Source organism: Anthonomus grandis, chromosome 22 (genome assembly GCF_022605725.1).
Source record: "Anthonomus grandis grandis chromosome 22, icAntGran1.3, whole genome shotgun sequence".
Taxonomy (NCBI): domain Eukaryota; kingdom Metazoa; phylum Arthropoda; class Insecta; order Coleoptera; family Curculionidae; genus Anthonomus; species Anthonomus grandis.
Genome location: NC_065567.1, coordinates 19,472,735 through 19,495,899, shown reverse-complemented (window position 1 = coordinate 19,495,899; position 23,165 = coordinate 19,472,735). Strand labels below are relative to the sequence as shown.

Below are 23,165 nucleotides of genomic sequence, written 5' to 3'. Positions count from 1 at the left end.
GAACCACAATAATTATACCAAATAAAAAAAGTGAAGAATACAAATTTGCTCAAAACTAAACAGGATTTTTTTAAATAAAATTTCTTAATTAGAAAAATGCAGTGGTGTACTTTTTTATTAAAAAATATTAACGAAAAACCTCTTATGGACACCACTGGTAAAAATTAATTTTTTCTTGTACGTCAAAAAATGCCCTCTAATGCTTAAAACTCATCTGCAACTTGAAAAAAATGTCTATATTGGTAGTAAAGTTAATAAAAAAAAACTTTTTTTTAGTTTTTACATTTGTATAAAAATGTTTTCTCACTTCTTGTTGGAGAATCACCCTGTAAAGCTTGTCGGTAGTTCCTGGACACTTGATATAATATACCATAATTTAAGCTTAAAAAGATACCTTTATTATAAATTCCACATTAACAAGTATTTAACGATTGAAATAAAGGTTTTACACTGGCTTTCTATAACTAAAAATTCAACGTTTTGTTGATAGTAAATATATTTGTTTATTAAGCGCATTTTGTAAGCCTCTTTATTTAGTATATAAAATACCATACTTAAACATTTAACTTTTTATAAAAAAGTAATTGTATATTATTAACATGTACTAAACCTTCTTGTTAAACGTTAATAACATAATAAATAAGTTCCTTAACGTATAACACGCGAACATTTTATCCGATATTTATCGTTGAAGTTCAATCAAAAATGTACACCTGGTGTAAAATAAACATTTATTTAATTCTTGTATGTTGCTTGGTTAACCTAAAAACTTGTTACTTCAACTCTGTAAACTGACTTTTACCGAGGGTAAAGAAATAAATAAAACCCAACCTCACATTAAATAAATAAAAGATGAAACTGTTGCTTAATATTTTCTTGAAGCGTAATAAAATACCCTAAGTATCATAATAAAACATAGCTTTTGAATTTTTTATCATTAGGGCCCAGTGTATCATAAAGCATATTATTCTACTATTTTATTATTTTCTTTGACCTACCACTGTGCAAAATTCCGGAATTAATTCCAGGCTGTAACATTTCGTAAATGTCAAAAAAAGGGTATTTGAACAAATTTTTTAGGGCATACAGGACGTAGTGGTGTAGCTTAGAGGCTTAATGTTAAGCTGTTGGGTTCTTGATGGACCGTGACACCATTTTCTACACTTTTTAGGGGGAGCAAAATGGAAAATGTAGGCGTTAGAGTTTAGATACTTAAGTAGTAAGGGCAACAGGAAGTGTATGTCAGTGAAAAATAAGGTTTTTGCTGTTTTTTTGTTAAGACTTTTTCATCTCTGCTCGCTTTATAAAAGAGATAATAAATGTATAACGATATATTTTCTAACAAAAGGGTCAAAAGTCTTTTTTCAGCGCTCCTTAGCTTTTAATACGAAATCACGGGTTATTAATAATGTAAAAGCAATTTGTAAAATAAAAAAATCCCACGATTTATATGTTCTTAGAAATTGACTAATAAATAATTAAATTTAATATCGAAATCCTTGTTGTGGTAAAACAAATCTCGCGTAAGTGATGGACGAGATAATATATAAAAATTAGCACGTTCCTCCTAACAGATTCAAGGTTACGGCGCAGCTTTTGTTTTGTTTTTCATCAATGATGGAATCTTAAATAATAAAATTTAACTAAAATATATCATTTTCAGGAAAATCACCATACTTTCCAGGACTAGACGACCAGGCTGGACCAGTACTCTTGGAAGAACCAACTCATTTAGTAGACGGTACTTTAGGAACTCAACCGCTTAGTTCACCCTCCAGGTCTTCACCTCACTCTCAAGGGTCTGAGGGTGGCGAGAGATTTTCTAGAAAAGTGTTTGTTGGTATGAATCTTTATAAAAAGCAATAATACCTAAAGAGCTAACATGAATTTAATTTGCAGGGGGACTTCCACCAGATATTGATGAAGATGAGATTACTGTGAGTTTTAGGAGATTTGGACCTTTAGTAGTAGACTGGCCTCATAAGGCAGAAAGTAAATCATATTTTCCTCCTAAGGGATACGCTTTTTTATTATTTCAAGTAAGTAATTCAATTGAATACAACTGTACGTTTTAATAACGTAATTGTTAACAGGATGAAAATTCAGTTCAAAGTCTAATTGATGCATGTATAACGGATGAAGATAAGTTATACCTGTGCGTATCGTCACCGACAATTAAAGACAAGCCAGTCCAAATCCGGCCCTGGAGGCTGTCAGATGCGGACTTTGTTTTAGATGCATCAATGCCATTGGATCCTAGAAAAACTGTGTTTGTTGGAGGCGTACCGAGACCTCTCAAAGCTGGTAGGTCTATTACGAGTTTATTATATTCCTTATTTTTTTTTTAATTTCTGGATCTAATAGGTTTCCATTTCCCGTAAGGAAAACCATTCGTAATTAAATAGAAGGCCGTGCAATAATACTTTGCCAAAAATATCGGAGAGAATTTCAGGGAAAATATTATTTTACTTCATAAAAGAAACAATTTAATAACAACAGCACGGCCCAAGGGAGAACTTGAAATTAAACTCGAAATTTCAGAGTAATTTTTCGTGAAAATGGAATATCCCGTCGAACTATACGAGCCTCTTCTTGTCGGGGAAAATTAAATGTTTTTTAATAAAAAAACTAGCACTTGATAAAGAAACTTCTTCTCGTTTTTGCTCTTACTTATATTACTTTTTATATGCAAGTTTTTCCCAAATGTATCCCCAACAAATTAAGCATGTTCTGAAAATGATTTTTGTGTCATGTGAATCAGGAATAAGACCTCAAGCAAAGATTACCTCAATTGCCTATCTCTATTCTTTTGCCTTTTACTCCCTATTATATTATTAAACTTATTATTCTTACTATGCCACAGCCGCCCAGCCACATCATGTGAATGAATCATGGAGCATTCGAATCTCTTCAACCAGTATGTAACTCCAATGAACTTTGAAAAATCAATAGATCTTCAACATATCAAAATCCGGAGAGATGCTTTCTCACTATTATTATTTATTTATTTAAGTACAAGGCTTTCCTACAGATAGACTAAGCAATCCAATAACAGGAAAGCATAAAGTATCTTATGAATTTAAATACAAGTAAGCGCTTTGCCAAACATTACATTTTCACCAAACCTAACAAATAAACCAAGCAATATAAAACTTATTTAATAGTATCTCTTATAAACAATAAAAAAGCATATATACATATGAATAATGACAATAGGAAAAAAGGATAATTTTTATCGTTCTTTGCGAAATTAGGTAGAACTTTTTAAGTATCGCTTAAATGAAGTCATACTGGAGAAAAATATATCATTATTCAAATTAGTTTCTTGAAAATTATTAAAACTGTGGGCGCATCTAAACAATGGAGAGTTAGAGAAATAGTTTGAACGCAACTATTACGCAAAATATAAGGATTAACGTTGATATGTAAATTTTCCAGACAGAAAGGACAGTCTATTAAATTAATAATAATTTAATAAATTAATATTGAATCAAAATTGTTTCTACGACTCTCAAAGGGCTTCATACCATAAAACTTTAAGTTATCATAGTAAGTAAAAAAATGTCTTTGTCTATTAAAGCGGAAATTTACTATATTTACAAACTTGCGTTGTACTCTTTCAATTTGGTCAATATATTTGTGATACATCATATTCCAAGCCACTGTCGGATATTCTATAGTAGGTTTAACGAATGCATTATATAGTAATATTAATGATGTTTGATTACTAAAACCCTTTGTAATTCGAAATATAAAACCGAGATTTTTTAGAGCTTTCTGAACAATGTTTTCTATATGAACGTCGAAGAGCAGTCTGGAATCCAACATCACACCTAAATCCTTAATAAACTCTACATACTTCAAGATAGTGCCCCCGAAATACACATCACATTTGAGGAGCAGACTTGCAAAATGCGGTTTTTGTAAATTTTCAGAAAACTGGTGCTACGAATCGATCTTACTTACCGAGTTAGGACTTTTACCAAAAAATTAGGAAAATTTAGGATAAATAAATACTACAATAGCAGACTAGAAGAAGCAAAAGTAACTTTGGTGTTTTAGAAAAATATATGGAAAAAATGCTATTTGCATGTCTATAGTGGACAAAATGCCTTTTCATTGTCATTTGGAAAAACTTTTTGGGTAAAATTACAACCAAAAAATTAGGAACCATTTTCTTTAAGCAGTATTTTTATTTTTTAATAAACTCAAATGAAATTAACATCTTCCGTATCGTTACAGTCACAGTCCTCACTTTCTTCAACATTGGTTTCAACCTCACACTGGCCTTCTAAAATTGGAACTAACCATTCTAATTCTGGATTCTGATTCCAGTTTTCTCCAGAAGATGATGCCAATAATTCTTTTAAACTATCTACTTTTTTTCCTTTATTTTATGACCCAAACCTAATTCTTGTAATTCTATTTGATCGAATCTTGCTCGTGGTTTTAGGAGTGATTGAAACTTTTTTGTCTCATCTGAATTGCGATATAGTAACTCAGTTTTCAACAAAATATTATGGGTGGAACTTTTTTTCTTTAACAAAAGTCTTCGACAAGAATGAATGCCAGTCACTTTTTTCAGACGCAGCAAAAGTTTTTTTATATCAAGTAAATGCCAGTCAGTTCCAAGTTTTTGTACACCACCCACTTTGGTGTAGATATCCCAATATTGATCTGGAGTTTTTATAATACTATGAGACCTTAAGCTTTTTTTTCAATGCGTCCAAAGATATGATCGGCGGGGAGATAAGAGTGACCTCTAATTGGAAATATAATTTCTATGTCCCTAATCTGCTTACATGAAAACGTTTGAAGCCAAAACATTAAAGCATGCATGCTGCAAAAAAACGGATTTTCGTCGCATTGTCTGGAAATGTAAGTTTTTTCAAAAAATCGATAAGACCGGAAGATATCTCAGTCGCCCCTCTACCTGCTTGGTGCTCCATCCTCGTATAAAATACTGGGTCTTTACAATTAAGTTTGGTAATGCAAAAAAAGTATATTGACAGCTGTTGGGCGTAAAATGACTCCTGAATAAGGGCCTTGGGTAATACCTGAACTTGTTGCAGATCAAAGCAATATGAAATGGTATTATCTTCAACTTTCATTAATTTATGAAATTGTGATGCACGCAATTTATGCACTTTTAGTTCAGTAGATAACTTTTGTTTTTGTGTAGCAATTTGAGACATACCAATTTTGGTTTGTGTTCTAACGCAGTAGCTACAGACATCAGTAGCGGGACTACCGAATCCTATATTAAAGTATTTACTAAACACCCGGCTGAAATATTTGTAATTTACTTTCAGATTGTTTGGTGCTTTTTTGTTATATAATCGCCAAAGTATAGAAATGTTGTATTCTGATGATACATAAATCCGTCGAGACTTTTTTCTTCCATAGTGGCTTTCCTTTCCTTGTAACTCACTAATAAAAGATCTTACAGCATTCAGTTTATCCACAAACTTAAAAGTGCGTCTATCCCCTCCCCTTTTTTCTGTTAAAACTGTTTCCCCACTTTGCACTTTCCTGCAAATAGTATTCACCCTCCTCTGACCAACATTGTAAACAGCCATTATAAACTTCTGATAAACCTGCAATTTTTGTTGCTTAACGAAAACCTAAAAAAAATTTGGTGAAACATTCAAACTAAAAAAATATTTAATTTTAATAGGTAAAAAAAAAATCAAATCCATATTTTTTTTAAATAAAAATAAATGTATATTACAGCGTGGGGATTTGAGCACTTTTAGTTTAACTTACGCAATATTTTACTGCAAGAGAGTGAGGTTTTCCATGAGCCTTGCGACACCTTTTTCGTTTAGGTATATCTAAAGTAATGTAACTGGCTAAAATTCCATCTTGAACGGTTTTATTGGATTTTCTATAAAAAACTTCCCGAAGTTTAATTACATCTTCTCGACTCACTTGCTGACATTTTAAATTTGAATTATTTTTATGGTTGCAAGCTATATCAAATTGTTCTAAATCGGGATCATGGTTTGAAAACCTTAAAATAGTATAAGTCGTAACAAAAAGAAATAAGTATTAAAAAATAAATTCATACCTCACTTGTTTTTTTCTTTCCCTAGTTGTTAAATTAATTTGTCGCTTTCGGCTACCCCGGTCACTATCACCAACAATGTGCTCACCATCTACAGACTCCATTGTGATTTAAACTTCACGAAAAAGTTATGAAACAAACACAAAATACTTGTATATAAACTAAAACCACACCGACAGAAATTAGGTTATGAAACAAACATGTTTACATCTCGACCAAACGCGATTTGTTTGTCTTGTGGACAAAATACTTTTTTTTGTCTAAAAGTGTAAATGCATTTTGCATGTCTAGGGGATTTTCGCAATATATTTTAAATAGTACAAAATTCGATTTGAACGTCCAAAGTGATGTGAAATGATAGAAATTCGGCTAAATAATGTTGCGCCACCTTTAGTTCAAAATGTGAAAATTTGGACAAACTGCGTTTTGCAACTCTGCTCCTCATTTGTTTTGTGTCTCAGATGGTTTTTTGCTAAAAAGTATAGAATGACATTTTTCTGGGTTAATAAATAATTTATTTAAGGTACAGTACCTTTCAAAATTTGCAAGATCAGATTGCAGGGCACGAAAATCTGATACCTTCTTAATTGTTGTAAAGATTTTTAGGTCATCTGCATATGCAAGATATTTACAGATAGAGAAATATTGATCAATGTCATTTAAAAAGATTGAGAACAAAATCGGTCCGAAATGAGAACCTTGCGGTACTCCTAAAGTTACGGTTGTACAAGAAGACTTTACTCCATTTATGACAACGTACTGAGAGATTCGTTAGATAACTTTTAATGAGTTTGAGTAGGGCTCCGTGCACACCGAAATTCTCCAACTTCACGAAAAGTATAGGATGATGTACCTTATCAAAAGCTTTAGAAAAGTCGGTGTACACGGCACAAGTTTCCAGACCCCTATCCATACTTTCGTTTACACTCTGAATAAATTGTATTAAGTTGGTTATTACCGATCTTTTTTGAAAAAAGCCATGTTGGTTAACATCAATGGCTTCTTTGACCTTAAAGAATAATTGTTTTGAATGTATAATTATGTAATGTATATGTATTATAATTTTGAATAATTGAATTGACATGAATGTAAAACATTACATAGCGAAAAGGACAAGTGAAAGGAAAATGAGAACAGAAAAACCATAAAAGTGAAATATTAGACAATGTGACAGAAAATAAATTTTTCAAATATCTTGGATTCCTTCAAAACATCAAGATAAACCTCACAGAAATAAAGACACAATTAAAAGAACAATACAAATTTTATAGGCCATTTTAAAAGCCCACTTTACTGGCGTAACCTTTTCAAAGCCATCAACACATTTCCAATCCCAATACTCACATACTCGTTTGGTATAATCAAATGGATCCAAACAGACCTGGACATGGATATTTCATGTATTCACACGATCACGAAATATAGAAAACACCATCCCAATTCTTGTAAGAAAAGAGTTACAATAAACAGAAAAGAAGAAGAAAGAGACCTGATTGAAGCAGTATGTACAAACGAGATCCAGCAATTTCGGAAATTCTTTTTTTGGAAACAAACACCCATTCTTTAGACAGTCTGCAAAGCTGACAAAACTTATACACCTCTTGACCTATCCTCAGCCAGTCAACAAAGACTTAATACATGAACCACAAAGCAACTACATGGAAAACATAAATAGAGCAAACAGCACGACCACATATCACAAAAACCCTCATATAAATGGCTCGAAGATGGAAAACTTTTTTCTGAAACTGAAGGTTTACTCCTCGCAATGCAGGACCATAGCGAAGCGAAACTACCAAAAATATATAATAAAAGACCCAGATTTACTCATCGATATATGCAGAAAATGTAATTAATATAAGGAAACGATGGATCATTACCGGTGCATGCAAAAGCTTACCAGGCACAGAATAGACCGAAAGAGACAACATAGCAGAACAAATTATTTATCAACCACTCGCAAAGGCATATAGGCTCATCAAAAAAGAAATATATATTCCTCAACCACTATTATAAACACCAACGAATATAAACTATACTGGAACGTTGAAATTCGCTTAGATTAAACAAGACCATGCAAAAAACCAGACATCGTTTTCCAAAACAAAAAAAGAACAACTCGCCTATCTCATAGATATATCAATACCTAATGACTGAATCATTAAAATCAATTCTAATGAAAAAATAGCAAAGTATATGGAATTAGCCACAGAAGTTGACCGGATCACGCTACATATCTTTAATACCATCTTAAACAACTTTGTTTGAATCAAAACATCCATACAAACACACAAAAGTCTGCTATCCTTAAAACCTGCAATATACTGCGATTATTTCTCGATTCCAGCAATAGATCCGTCTATTCGACTGATTTAAGCAGCAAATTTAGGCTGGGCATTTTCAAGTTCATTATTCTGATCATATTATATTAAAAAACTCAATCTCACAACTGTCTTCTGTATAAACATTTTCAAATCAAGCAAGGAGTTAGATTATGAAATAACTAAGATGCTAAATAGCTAAGTTGTGATTGATTTGTACACAAGCACTTAAAATATGTGTTATACTTTATCCAAGGCTTTTCTGAAGTCTATATATTTTACATTTGTTCTTACCCTCAATCGGAGAGACTGCTCATTAACCAGGCTAAAACATGAAAGTAGAGACTGAAAAGTAGACACTCTAAACTTCAGTAGCTTGGAGGTCAGATAATAGGCCAAAACATTAATCAAGAATTAAAGATATTTATAGTACAACTGCACTGAAAAAGGTGCAAATGACTGAGACATCTATGACAAAAAAAGGATACCTTAAATATAGGTAGACCCAGTTGTGCACTCTTTCATTTAAAATGAAATCTTTGGAGTACAAAAGCAATTAAATTTCTCTTCTAAATTTTCACTATTTTGAACTAAAATTAACAACAATTCTTCTAACTAACTTATTTTATCTATTTTAGTTGAATTAGCAATGATAATGGATAGGCTGTACGGTGGTGTGTGTTATGCGGGCATAGACACCGATCCAGAGCTGAAATATCCAAAAGGAGCGGGCAGGGTGGCGTTCAGCAACCAGCAGAGCTATATAGCAGCAATAAGTGCCAGATTTGTTCAGCTACAGCATGGCGACATTGACAAGCGAGTCGAGGTGAAACCGTACGTGCTGGACGATCAAATGTGTGACGAGTGCCAGGGACAGAGGTGCGGAGGCAAATTCGCGCCATTCTTTTGTGCTAATGTGACTTGTTTACAGGTAAGTTCGTTATAAACATTTTATTCTTGTAAAAGATATTCAATTTTCTTTGATCTGAGCGGCATAGTCCGGATGTTTAAGAATTTTTATGTGCTTAATATTGTACCGTTGTTAGGTATGAATTCAAGCAATGAAAAATAGTGATCTAATTTATTTACATATTTACACCACTAAACAAAATCACTTACTACTACTAGAAATATTTATTTTCATTGTATTTATTTAAAACTATTTATGTCTGATTTAAATCTTGCGCCAATATTCTGAACTTTACGGCACTGAACTGATGACTGACTCCCAACGGCGATGCGGCTCCTTATATACTCGGCTGACCATTCCGGAAGATTTGCTGATTTTCGAGACGTCGTGCAGTGTGCCAGTGTTTAGTGTTTACAATATCGTTACAATATATTATTAGTATATATACTAACGTGCCTAACAAACCAATTTTAAACAACAAAATTATCTTGAACACTTGTTATGCTTCGAAAGACTAAATACTAGTCCGGTTGGGATTTTTACAAGTGGATTACTATACTTATTGAGTTATAAAAAGTTATATTTTTTAAAGAAACTGTTTGTTTTTTCAGAATAAGTTATATAGACGCGTTGGGTTGTGTTCCATGAAAAATGTTGATACAACTTAAGTATAGCATAAATAAAAATTCTGAAACATCTGTACTATTGCGGTCAGATCAAAGAAAATATATTAACGTGTAAGGCAACTATACCCTTAAAATGTTTTAATTGAATTTTATCGTGTGAAAATAAATTTTAAACCCGTTTTAATTATTATACGGCTTAAATCCTGGATGGGTATTGTATGTCCACGGGCTATTAGGAGTCTGCTATTGTTTTAATATTTTTTTTTTGTAATTAAATTAACATGTATAATGTAGGTATGCATACATCCTCATTGTGCTATTGTGAAATCTCACGAAGGCGATATTTTGCGCCACTATGATAATAAAAAGAAACGTGACAATATTAAATATAGTACCTTGCAAACCATGGGTGCTTTATTAGTAAATTGTTGTAAGAAACGCTATAGCCTAGAAAATGATTATTATTTTAAGTGGATTTTTCTTTCTTAATACCCAAAACATATTAAATTTGTTCAAGCTTACAAGTTAAGCCCTAAAGCTTTCACCCTAATAAGATAAGTTCGCGTATATGTTTTCTGTAAATCCAGAAAATCTACATAAAATATTCCATATACATATGTGTATAGCAGACCATTTTGTGACCTTCTGGAAGAACTTTCCACACTGTTCCAAAACAACCTATAATTTATAACCGCAAAATAATCGCATTGAGAATTCATGTGCCTAAAAGCTGTTTGTGACTGTGGCCATCCAACTTTTTAGCGACATGTTTAATAATCATGTTTACGTGTTTCGCTAGGATTTATGGGAGCTTTTCCCGAAGCCGGTATTTACAAACATTATTTTATGTTTTTGCTTGTGCTCTAGTAACAAGAATATATAAATCATTATGATTTCTGAGTTTACATTTAATTGGTTATTCCCGTTACGTCTTTTGCTAGGGTATTTTACGAATTTTATCTCAAAGGCTTTCGAAAACATTAATTGTGTCTATTCTCAAAGTGAACAGAAATTTAATAAGGCAAAACATCGCATTGTAAGTTTAGTAAATAATGTTTTACATAAATTAAGTGGCAAGTATTGTTTTGCCATTCACCACTTCACCATAGACTTTTACATCAACCTTTATCTTGTTAACTTTTTTTACTTTTTTTAAAAGACACAGATTCAAGATTTCACCTAAATTTAAAAATCTAGTAAGAGTTCCACTTTCTTATCTTAAAATAAAGTTAGAGATATTTAAGAAAAGATATATAAATGTATGTACATGAACATCAGCTATGAAACGAAAGCTTAAGCTACTTTAAGCGTAAATATTTCGTAGCGAGTAAAAAGTTTTTCCGTAATTTATTCTTTTATACAAGAAACATATTTACATGCTAATATTTTACATTTACTACAAAACGGAGTTACTCAAGTTTAAATTGGCTGCTTACTTCTTATTGTGATGCTTTTTATTAGTTGATCTGTCTTTTTATCTGGATGAATTTCTATACGGGTGTCTGGCCTTGACAAAACCAATCAGCAGAAGCACATATTTTTGATGTACGAATGTTTTTATTTTATTTACCATCCTGATAACCTTAAAGGGTAAATGGGCCCTTCACAATGACGCCTTAAGGAGAATTTAAAGATGTTGGACATCGTCTTAACAGTCAAAAATACGCCCTGAAAGGAGCCTGGATATCGCTTAGAAATACATAACAATCACTCAAATTTCTTCAAAATACATTGCAACTATTATAAGCTAGATATTTCAACAAGTTTTTACCTTAAATTCTAGATGTCTGAACATTGGTCTTATTAGACAACATATACTTTTGAGTGCAACTAAGAGGATGGATACATAGGATGTCTTTTTTTTTCTACGGCGTCCCTTATATTAGCTAAAACAAAACTTTCTGCTTATCAAAATACCTTCAATTTTTAAAACTACTGTGCTACGTGGAATAGTTTTCGAAATTGATACTAATTTTTAGGTTTTTACCTTAAATAGAAGTTAGAAGGAAGGGTGAAAATTAGATAACCAGGGGAGAGGAAGTATATAGGAGTAGTGAGTTTTGTCATTCACAAAGACGAAGAAAAAGTAAAAGAATTTATTTAATAATTTATTTGAGTAATGAAGTTAAATAAATGAAACAAATATGTTATATATATGACAAGGCCCTTACTGTAACTGGAGAGTTGGAGACTAGTATAAAAGTACTCCTATGGGAATTTCACACCTAGGCCAGATCACATAAGTAGTAGCAACAGGAAACATTCCTCACAACATTTGATTAACTATAGCTTTAGCAAGAGACTTAAACTGACTTGACTAAGGGCACATGGCAGGTAATGGTAAGGAATTATAGGAAATCCTAGGAATCCTAAAAGAAACACGTGGAACCTAAGTATAGTTCCACAAAAAGTGAACAATAAAAAGGCCTTCCTGATCTCAAGATCTTAGGAGGGTCTAAGCGGTAGTTAGTATCCACATAGTAGAAGCAACGTCCTAAAAATTGAGGAAAAGAAAATACATGTTACCACAAAATTTGGTCGACTTTAGTCGGTCAGACAGAGAACCATGATGGCCGATGATGTAACCTACTAGGTTACAATTTCAGGAGATAATCCCCATTCATCATGAACAATGACGCTAAACGTTACACACTACCAAAGGATTTTATGCCCAAGTAAAAGGTAATCATTAGGAAAATCAATGGCAACAAAGCTGGGTCACTATAAATTGAGAAAAAACATACTTTAACCTACTAAATGCAAAAAAGAAGATAGTGTGGTCGTTCACTGTCTGGGATTTTGACTTATTGTCAATGGTCAACTTGATCTAGAGCCATCTCGTGATAAAAGTGGTAACCTATTTCCAAAAGCCATAACTCACGAAAGAAAACTGAAGAAATAAAACACATATTTTAAAGTGCCTGCATTTATCCCAAGTTAGTTCAAACTTTGTCTCATTTTAGGAGATGATTACTTTCTTTCGTAAATTTGAATGAAATTCTTAAACAAGTATAAGAAAAATCTCTGTAAACTAACGCAACTATCTTAAATTATTAACTAAATGTAACTTCCGACTCCCAAAATTTTTTAATTATGTTGTCTTTCTACTATTGGCACTACTGAACTTTCCCAGACTGACCAACATCGGAAGGACACAATCATGCAAAATGGCGGCCACCTAGTAGTGGTCAGTTACTTTTCAATGGAATAACAGTACAGGTATATTTATTAAGTTGGTGACCATCATAGATTATCACTTCTTAGCTAGGAAACTCCCATGAGAGCCAATTGAAAACTGAACCGTCGATTGATTGTTGCGCTGAATGTCGAGAAGTAGTACTAACCGGAAACGAAAATGAGTTTGTGACTTCATAGTAGCGCAAAATTCAATATTTTATTATGGCGCCAAATTTGGATTTTGCTCTACTATACCATGCACTTAATATTAGTGGGAAATGTGTGATTCTTTTGGAAACTATAATACTCAAATAGAAGAAGTGTGAAATTGGCGCTTTTTTTTGTTGATATTTGCGTAAAATAATTTCTGAAAGACCCATACATTTTCTACTGGTGTATAGGCATGGGAGTGTCAGAAAATAAAAAAAAATTTGACAATATGTATTACTATATTGTGAAAAGAGATTATAGCAATAAATTCACAAGGTATACAATAAAAATAAACATTCTTACAATTAGTAACGACTATCAACAAATTAGCAATAAAAGAGGCAAATAAATAATGGAAAGTAACCAATTTTCCATTTGGCTTTGAAAATTTCATGGATTCCAAGATTTGTATAGAATCCAACAATGCTCTTGAATCCCACTTATCAGCACACCTAAATGAAAGCTGATCCCACCTGACACACAACACATTGAAGTGTACACCTGGAAAAATTTCGTCCGAAATATGAGAACAGATCAATTTTGTTAAGATTTTTCGCAAAATTTGATTAATAAAAGTTAGTTTTTCGACAGAAGTAAAAAGAAAGCCTCTACGTGATGCTTGAGAGTCCGCCATCTATATGTCGAGGAGTGCCAAAATTGCCCAAACTTTCAATGCACAGCTACTGACGCCGTATAGATGGTGCCACTGGTGTGGAAGAAAAGGGGGTACCCGGTTTACCCACATTTCCACTAATGTTGGTTTAACTATGAATAACTTAAAAACTTTGTCAATGAGAACTTATTCTTTAGATAATAAAGCATATTTTGACTTTGACTTTGAAAAACTTTTAAGTTGAAGCTTTATAACTCAACAAATCCCTTATCAACCAACTCCAGATTATAATAATAATAATAATAACGTTTATTAATCCACATATACATATGTTTACAAAGCTGCAAAAAAACATCATTGTAACAAAAAATATTAGACAAAATGCAGATTAAAAGGCATAATTTCAGCTGCTCAACGCAGTTGAGGGCTGTTGAGTCATATACAAGAAAAATCAATCCAGTAGAGTATAACTATCATATTAGCGGCATTAAATTAAACCGTTCCATTGAAACCAGAGACTTGGGTGTTGTTTTTAATTCGAATTTCAAGTTTAATAATCATATCATGTCCATTATACAAAAGGCTCTTAAATCTTTGGGTTTTATAATTAGAAACAGCAAGAATTTTGAAATACCAACTATAATAAGATTATTGATATATAATGCCTTGGTGAGACGGCACCTGGAATATGTGTCACATATCTGGATGCCTATGACAATAACACATATTGATCAAATTGAAAAAGTTCAAAAAAGATTTACCAGGTATCTCTATGTTAGAAAGCACAATGAATATCCTTATATGATCTTATACACGAGTATGCTTAAGACTTTTATGATGGAATCTCTTTTGGATAGGAGCAAACAACAAGCGGTGATATATTTGTTCTTTATTATAAATAACATTAAATATTGTAACTGTGATCTTATAAACTTCATCAAAATAAATGTACCAAAAGTCAATTTAAGGATTTGGAATCCACACAATTTATTTTGTGACTACAATGAATAATGTGATGGCAATTACGAACCAGTTCTATTTATTTAATATGTCTTCTGCAGATCTAAGGCTGACTCTTAAAATTAGATATAGGTATAATATAGATTTATAGATACAGTGGTATCCTATATATTTTTTTATGACAAACCATGGTATGTTTTTATTTATTTTGTTTTTCGTTGTATTTTGTAATATTTTAAGGTTTTAATTTAATTTTTGTTGCTGCCTTTACATGTAATTACTGTCTGCTCAGTGGTTGTAAAGAGAATCATAAATCAATAAATAAATAAATAAAGTAGAATAATTTATCCAAAAAAGTATCTAATAGTAAGTACCCAAAGAAAAATAAATAAATAGTGCACAAAAATGGAGGAAACATATTTAAAACATTTTTACATAAATAAAATGAAAAAGAGAATATACAAAAATAAAAACCTATAACAAATCCAAAATTCATATTTTTAAATGCATTGCTCTGTTCTTAAATAATATTCTGGAGCTTAGATTTCATGCATTTTCGGAAGCCGTTTGTCGTTAGCGAAAGATCAGTAATATATTTATTTACTACAGATGCAATATTATAAGAAAATTATCGTTTAAAAATGTCTTTTCGATGTCGTAGAATTTCTAAACGCCGTCTATTTCTAACATATAATATGATGAATTTTCTTTCTAGTACTATTGTGAACATTGCTGGGCTACGATTCACTCAAGACCAGGTCGGGAGTTCCATAAGCCCCTGGTAAAGGAGGGCGCAGACCGACCCCGTGCGGTCCCCTTTCGTTGGTGTTAACGCAGGAACGAAGAGTCGTCACCTGCGCCGCAGCCCCTTAGCTTATTACCACACATTAAAGGCAGCGGCTCCCTAGGCGACATATTAGTACAGTAACTCAGACCCTAATGGTTCCTATCATCGAGCCTTTCATGAAGATACTCCCTTTACCATAGTTTTCATAAGAATGGATTTATCAACACGTATTGGTTTTGTCTCTTCATGAAGGGTGATGGGGGAGCCTTAGGCCATTTATCTAGTAGCAATTATACATACCTATTTAAAAATATACATGTATAACCGAATATCTTCTTGTAAAGCGGGGCAGGACGATGGCTTTACGATTTACCTGCACTAGTCATCCAGCTTTATGAATCCTTGGCCTCTTTTGCTTGGACACTTCAACCCTTAACGTGTTTTCTTTTTTTCTATTGGTATTTAATTGACTAACCAAACTAACTTATTTCAGGTTTGCGCTTATAAGTCTATATTATTAAATTTTCGCGTTAACAGAGGGACATCTTTTGAATTGATCTCCTACTAACATTTTTTTTTCTGTAGTATATTTTGTAATATTTTCTATATGGATCGAGTGTGGCAATTCTAGTCCAAAGAGTTTTTAAAGCGAATTTTACATAAAGGCCAGCGGCGTTTGTTAGATGTTGATAAAAATTAATGTTTTTCTGTAGTTAAGATTTTTTTATCGCAAAACTATTTTTGATGTGTGTGGGAAAAATTCATGAAATTTTTATATTAAAGAAAATCGCAAAAAAATATACGTTTTTTATAAACTTTTGTCTTTTTATATTATCTTTATATTTTTTAAAAGATTTTTAGTGTTGTAAATATATTTCTGTAGGATTTTAAATTAATCTACTGACTGCTTTTCAGATGGATTGATATGCATATTTTAATCGTTTTTTTTTTAATTATTTAAGTATAAGGGGTTTTTAATACTTGTATATTTAGACTAAGTAGCCAAATTTAGTTAAGGATTGAATTTTTAATTATAACGTGGTTTTTGTACGTTTATTTAATAGGGAAATTATTATTGGAAATTATTTTATTATTCTTGTCGTCAGTGATGTGTTAGGCAAATTAAGGAAAGAGTGTCTAAACTTAATCTTATCAAGGCCACGTTCAAACGCGGTACAGTCAAGATTTTTTTCAGGGTATTGTATATACTAGTCTAATGCAAGCGGATACTGTGCAGAGACCGTCTAGCTTGAAAAAATCGTCCAGCTCGAGTACCTGATTGGAAAAATCTTGCGTTATATTTCTGAAGTCTTAAATTTTTTTTTCAAAACTTATATTTTTAAAATAACAGTTTTTTAAAAAAAATCGTAGATTTATATTTCTGCCGCCCTGCCAATTTTTCAGCCTCCCTTGTACTATTTAAAAAAGAGGGCATGGTCTTCAGTTCCTAAGTTGAACTATTTTTTATTACCTTAATATATGAATATGAGTCTGCTGGCTTAGTATCAACCAAGTAAAACTCTAGAGAAATGGCTTATTTTTTATAAATGTGTTTTATAAAAAATAATTCTAATTTTGTATCAAGCTGGGGACCTACAAGTCTTTCGAAGAAAAATCCGTAGTATTATGTAATCAATCATGTATCAGACTCAATAATGTCATTATATTTATATACAATGTGTCTAAAATTGATGATGCATGAATGGCAGTCTCGGAATCTGCTGGAGAGAGAAAAACTGCTAAATAGAAAATTTTTCAAGGAAATTGATGTATTTACAAATTAAAATCATTTAGTTTACAAGTGTGTCTCTTGTGGTTTTTTAAGTTATTTTGAAAAAACTAAGATAATTTATTTTCAGAAAAACCTCGTATTTCCTTTATTCCAATTTTTTAAAATATTTAAAAAGTTTTTTAATGCACCTTTTTTTTGTGGCTCAAAAATTGTTAACAACATTTCGGTTTTTTGAAACCATCATCAGCTTCATTATTGTTGAATGAATGCCATAAGTGTAGGATTTTGAAATGCATAAAAAGCCTATTTTTGCTTGTTAAATTAGGTTATTAACAACCATAAAAACTATGATTTTAATACACATTTGGTAAATGAAAATTTTAAAATAAATAATGGTGAAAAAATAAAATTTAATATCTAAATCACAATGCATACAAAAAGTTTCTTATAATTGTAAAATACAAAGAAGTTATTGATGCATTATGAAATAGCAAACTATTATGAAATGGAGTCTGAATAGCAATCCAATATGGCGTGCATTTAAAAAATTAAAATGAATGAATCAAAAACAAAATTAATGAAATTTGAGAAACAAATAGATTTCGACATCAAGAGTTGCTTTATAAAACTTTTATAGATTTTATTTTTAAATATCACAAAAACTTCAAAAATAAATACAATTTCCTAATTTTTTTTCCCGTTTTTCTTTCTCTAAAATCTGTTGGACACATAATATAATATGGAAAACTTTCTTTATGATTATATAATTTTGTGAAAAAACTGGAAAATTCTGCATGGCTTTGCACTTAGAATGTAAACATTAAAATCAAAATACGTTAAGAAACGTTTCTTATCACATTTTTATTAAATAACCAGATAACCGCATATTTGAACCCTAAAGCAGTGTTTCTATATCAATTGTCAAAAATAACCCTGCACTTTAGTCTTTAAGGAAAATTCATTCAATGACTAAGAAATAAGACGATATCTCCTGTTTTTTTTTTGATCGCCATGCAGATGATCTTGGACGTGTGTATTAAATAAACTGAAAACATTTATGTCTGCATCAATCAACAACATACGTAGTTACACTTTTGAATATATATAAATTTTTTAGATATATCCCTTCAAACTTTTTCTATTAACCTGATTTGTACCATTCAGAATTGGAATGTCTTTTATTATAAAATATGGACTGAAGGTTAGAGAGACTGATTTAAGTTATAAGAAATTATTCTAGTCCGTGACGAAATATTTTAATCCAGCATGGATTTTTTCAAGTTTTTTTATCTTGCAATATTTTGTACACGCCAAGAGTTTATTTTTTTTAAACAAATTATTGTTGATTGATGGTGATAAGCAGTTTTTTGAAAATTAAACTTAAACTGAAGACCATGTGGCTATTGACCAGCTTCCGCTTAGTGTCCGCCATGAATAACCGCCTGTTCTTTTAATTTGACATCCCTTGTTTTGATGTGTGATACCATAGTCGTTTTTAATGTATTAAATCAATTTGCACGGATATGTATAGTATAAATAATAGTATCAGCTATTCTAAGACTTTGTATTTTTTAAATTTGAATTTTTATACTAAACTGTTATAAATGGTGATTAGTAAAAGTTTGTGTGCAATAAAAAAAAATCCAGCCTAGGAAGGCGTTTTTTAGAGTTTTATCTTTTATTGTAATTCATAATTAATTAATTAATTATTATTGTAAAAGTTTCCTAGGAAATTGTGTACATAGCAGACCAAGTGGCGCATTTTGCATCGGGCTATCCTCCTTAGCCAGAGGTGTATCTAGCCAAGGTTTAAATTTAAATACGTACCTATTATTCTACATAGTTAAAGTGGCTTAAGTCCCCATCTTTGTCCAAGTAGTATCCTATTCTTTAAATTCTTATTCATTCTAATAAAGGTGATTTTAGAACCATCAAAATGTGCATGTCTATAATAATTTTACAACTCGCCTTAATAAATTGATGCTTCCTATTCCAGTGTCACTTAATAAAAAAGTTTATAGAAAATATATTATAATAATTATAAGCTTTTGGCCCATATGGTATATTAGAATTAACCTATAATTTAAAGTAGATATACTTTTTTTTGTTTGTTAAGTGTGTATGCTCCTGCTAGAGGCATTTGGTCATCTTTATAAGTAAAACTTTTGTAGATAGAATGAGACTTTTTGTGCCATCTATATTTAGGGTAAAACCGTAATATCAGTGCACGATGCTTCTAGAAGTAGTAGCTATTGGTTTAATATGCTAATGACCATAAATAAGGCTTATGAAAGGACAATTAAAGCAGGCTTAGACAGAAGGATATTGCTTTGACAAAGTTGAGTAGACAACGCTTGAAAAATTAAAACCATCTATGACATGGTACAAAAATCTGTTATGATTTGTAACAATTTACACTCCTTTTTCTACTGTTTGTATTCGCTATAGCATGTCTGAGAGAGGACAGTGACGCGACATATTGTATCGTACTGTGTAGGTCATTATGTCATTTTATCCAATTATCCTTTTATGAGATTTAGAATTTGACGCTGTCCGGCGTATGTTTCATATTTTTAATGTGTATAAGCTCCGTATTTATTGGAAATCTTTAAAGTTTTATATTTTTCACTTTTTTAATCAAAATGCTCTTTTTATGATTTAATATTATAAGTTGATCGAAAGGACCAGCGATTGCAATGTGGTTGCAATTAAGAGCCGGTTTCGTCATTGAAATTCGCACCACCTCCCACCACCAACTCAGACAAATCTGTGGTACCTGTTTTCAATTTTCATAATTCTCTATATTTTTACCTAACAGGACAGCGGAGTAGTTTTATTGCTATTATGTTTATTTGTATATACGGACAGTTTCGTGCGTAGGGATTTGGGTGCAAATTTCATACGTAGTTACCCTAAACTAGTGCAATATCGGGCTGTGTCTTGATTTGGCATGGGGCTCGATTGTAGAGATAGTCAATTGTTTCAGATTCTTATTGTTGGTCTATTGGTTATTTCGGTTTTTGTCCGTTTCAACCAATGGCTGTTTGACTAGCACCAAAGTAGATTTTTATTATAATTATTGTATTATTTTTTTTGTTACAATGTATTTTACGAAATATTTAAATTGTTTTTATAATTATTTTATACACTTTTATATGTTTGTTAGTCAATTTTGAGGTAAGGTTTGTAAAACTTCTTGGGAAGTTCCTCGTTTACTATTTTGTTAGATATCAGACTTTTTATGTTTTTTATAAATACTATTATAAAATGTCAATTTGTGTTTATTTGATAAACTGCTGTTAAACTTCCAAAGACTGATTTATATTTTTTACCCCTTATTCTGTCCAATATCCCAGAGTCCACGGTAAGTAGCCTAATTTATGAAGAAAGCACGTATAGGAAAATAACCCGTCTTCTACACGTATCTATATATCTGCCAAGAAACACATTTTCCATAGTATCACCTTCATAAAGCGTCTTAAGAATGTCATTCCATACTCATAAAGTCGCGTTTGGAAAGTTTTATGAAATCCGACAGACTTCGCTTATGTCATTATAGTACATGACCTTTCTTGGATTTATCTGATACAAATATATCTGATAAGTATGCAATGGGTAAATCACATTTAAAGGTTTATAATATTGAAAAACTCATAAAAAAATATAATACAAATTATTTAGCATGTGGCACATTAAGACGCAAAGCATATATATAATTTAATACATTCAAATCAAATTATAATATTTCAAATGTGTGGGTACTACAAGACATTTTATTATATATATTAATATAACATTCTAAAATTCTAAAATATTTTATGCAAGATAGGGTCAGTTCATGTATTACGAGAAACCGCTACTATAATGTGGTGTTTTTACCGTTCGTTAGGTGTGAATTAAAACAATCTAGAATAGTCAACTAATTTATTTACACACTTACGCTACGAAAACACGATCACTCACAATTACTAGAGATATTTATTTTTACTGTATTTATTTTCAACTATTTAAATCTCGCACCAATATTCCAAACTTTACTGTACTAAACTGACAACTATCGGTGATGCGGCTCCCTATATACTCGGTAGAAGGCTGTTCCGGAAGTTTCTCGCTTAATCTTCGAGACGTCGTGCCGTGTGCCACTTGTATCATTCCGGAATGATAGAGAATCATCTGATTTCTCGGTGTTTACAATAAGGTCCTACAAAAACACAAGGAAACTGCGCTGCAAACAAAAAAGGAAAATAGATTTTAAACTAACAAAATGTTACATATTGTTGTTTACATTTTCCTTTTAAGTTTATTTTAAATTGCAGCATATGTGACTAAAAAAAAAGCATTAAACCGAGCGGCGAAAACGGTGTTCGGATCACGACTGAATGAACAGTGATCATAATTAAGCGAAGTCAGCCTTATTATTCTCCTTCTTCTTCTTCTCAGCCCGTGTTTATCCACTTCTGGATGTAAGCCTCTTCTAGAACTTTCCATGTTCTTCCATCCCTAGCAGTCTGGATTCAATTCCTTCCTGTAAAATTTTGGATATCGTCTCGTCATGGTCTCTGGGGTCCACTGATGTTCCGTTGGGTTTCTCTTAGGAGCCAAATGAATATCATATGTGCCCATCTTTGGTAATCCTGCCTTGCAATATGATCAGCCCATCTCCATTTCACTTGTGTAGTCCTCAGTATCTGTTACTTCATTTCTTATACGAATTTCTTCGCTGCGTACTTCATCCCTAGAATAAAAAAAAATATTGTAGAATAAGTGATTCCTATCATTCTCCATTGCTCGTTGGCTGGTTTGCAGCCTATTGGCAAATTTGCGAGAAATTGCCATTGTCTCGATGCCATATATCAGCGTTAAACAGGAGTTAAACACTTTCCTTTCTAAATTTATAGGTAATTCGCGAGATTTAAAGATAAATCCTAGTTTGCCAAAAGCTTCTCAAGAGAGGCCTATTCTTCTTGTGATTTGTGGCCTAAGTAAACATATTCTGAAACAACTTCTAGGGATTGGTTGTTTAAGTTTATTTCAAATCTAATTTGTAGCAATGTTCGATGGATTGGCAATCTCTTCGCCTATAGGGGGATTGATCATAATATCATCGGCAAATAGTTTAGGCGCACTCCATCAATCTTAATCCCATATTCTTGCCAGTCAAATTGTTGGAAGACATCCTCCAACGTAAGAATAAAAAGTTGTGGTGAGATGGTGTCTCCCTGCCTTACTCCTCTTTTGTTTGTAATTTTGTTCGTTTTTAAGTCATCATCCATTTTTAAATTAACGGAAGCGTTATTAGATATGGTTAATAAGGCGTGAGTATCTATAGAGTCGATCTTGTGTCAAGGGATTCCAGAATTGCCCAAATTTCGACAGAGTCAAAAGCCTTCTGGTAGTCAACAAAGGGTAAATGGAGTGTTATATTATGTGGCTTTTTCAATAGTGTCTGTAGGTGGTCGATAGTGATAAACTTGTTACGGAATCCCGTTTGTTCCACTGGTTGGTATAAATCGATCTTGTTCGTCAACGGGTTGGTTATTATTTTTGTAAGCACTTTATATAATTGTAATAATAAGGTAATATGTCATACTTGTCTGTTGTTTCTGTCTTTTTTCTTGTACACAGGATGATTTCTGCATTTCGCTACTTAGTTGAATTTTTTTCTTCTGTTAAACATTCATTAAGCAATAACCTGCTATTTTAGTAATTTCGCCCGGATTCTTTCTGTCTTTTATTTGATGTAGTGCTTTCTCCAATTCTCT

General features: G+C 31.8%; 1 protein-coding gene across 2 annotated transcripts in view; it reads left to right on the top strand.

Moving 5' to 3' along the window:
* Positions 1-20,715, top strand: part of LOC126749051 (cytoplasmic polyadenylation element-binding protein 2) — a 181,957-nt gene extending 161,242 nt beyond the window's left edge. For both annotated transcript variants that reach the window (XM_050458661.1, XM_050458662.1), the window contains 5 exons: positions 1,664-1,840; positions 1,900-2,039; positions 2,094-2,304; positions 9,027-9,319; positions 15,600-20,715. In XM_050458661.1, coding sequence (XP_050314618.1) covers positions 1,664-1,840; positions 1,900-2,039; positions 2,094-2,304; positions 9,027-9,319; positions 15,600-15,716 — 938 coding nt within the window. In that variant the 3' untranslated portion in view covers positions 15,717-20,715. The remainder of the gene's footprint in view (positions 1-1,663; positions 1,841-1,899; positions 2,040-2,093; positions 2,305-9,026; positions 9,320-15,599) is intronic.
* Positions 20,716-23,165: the final 2,450 nt, after the last annotated feature.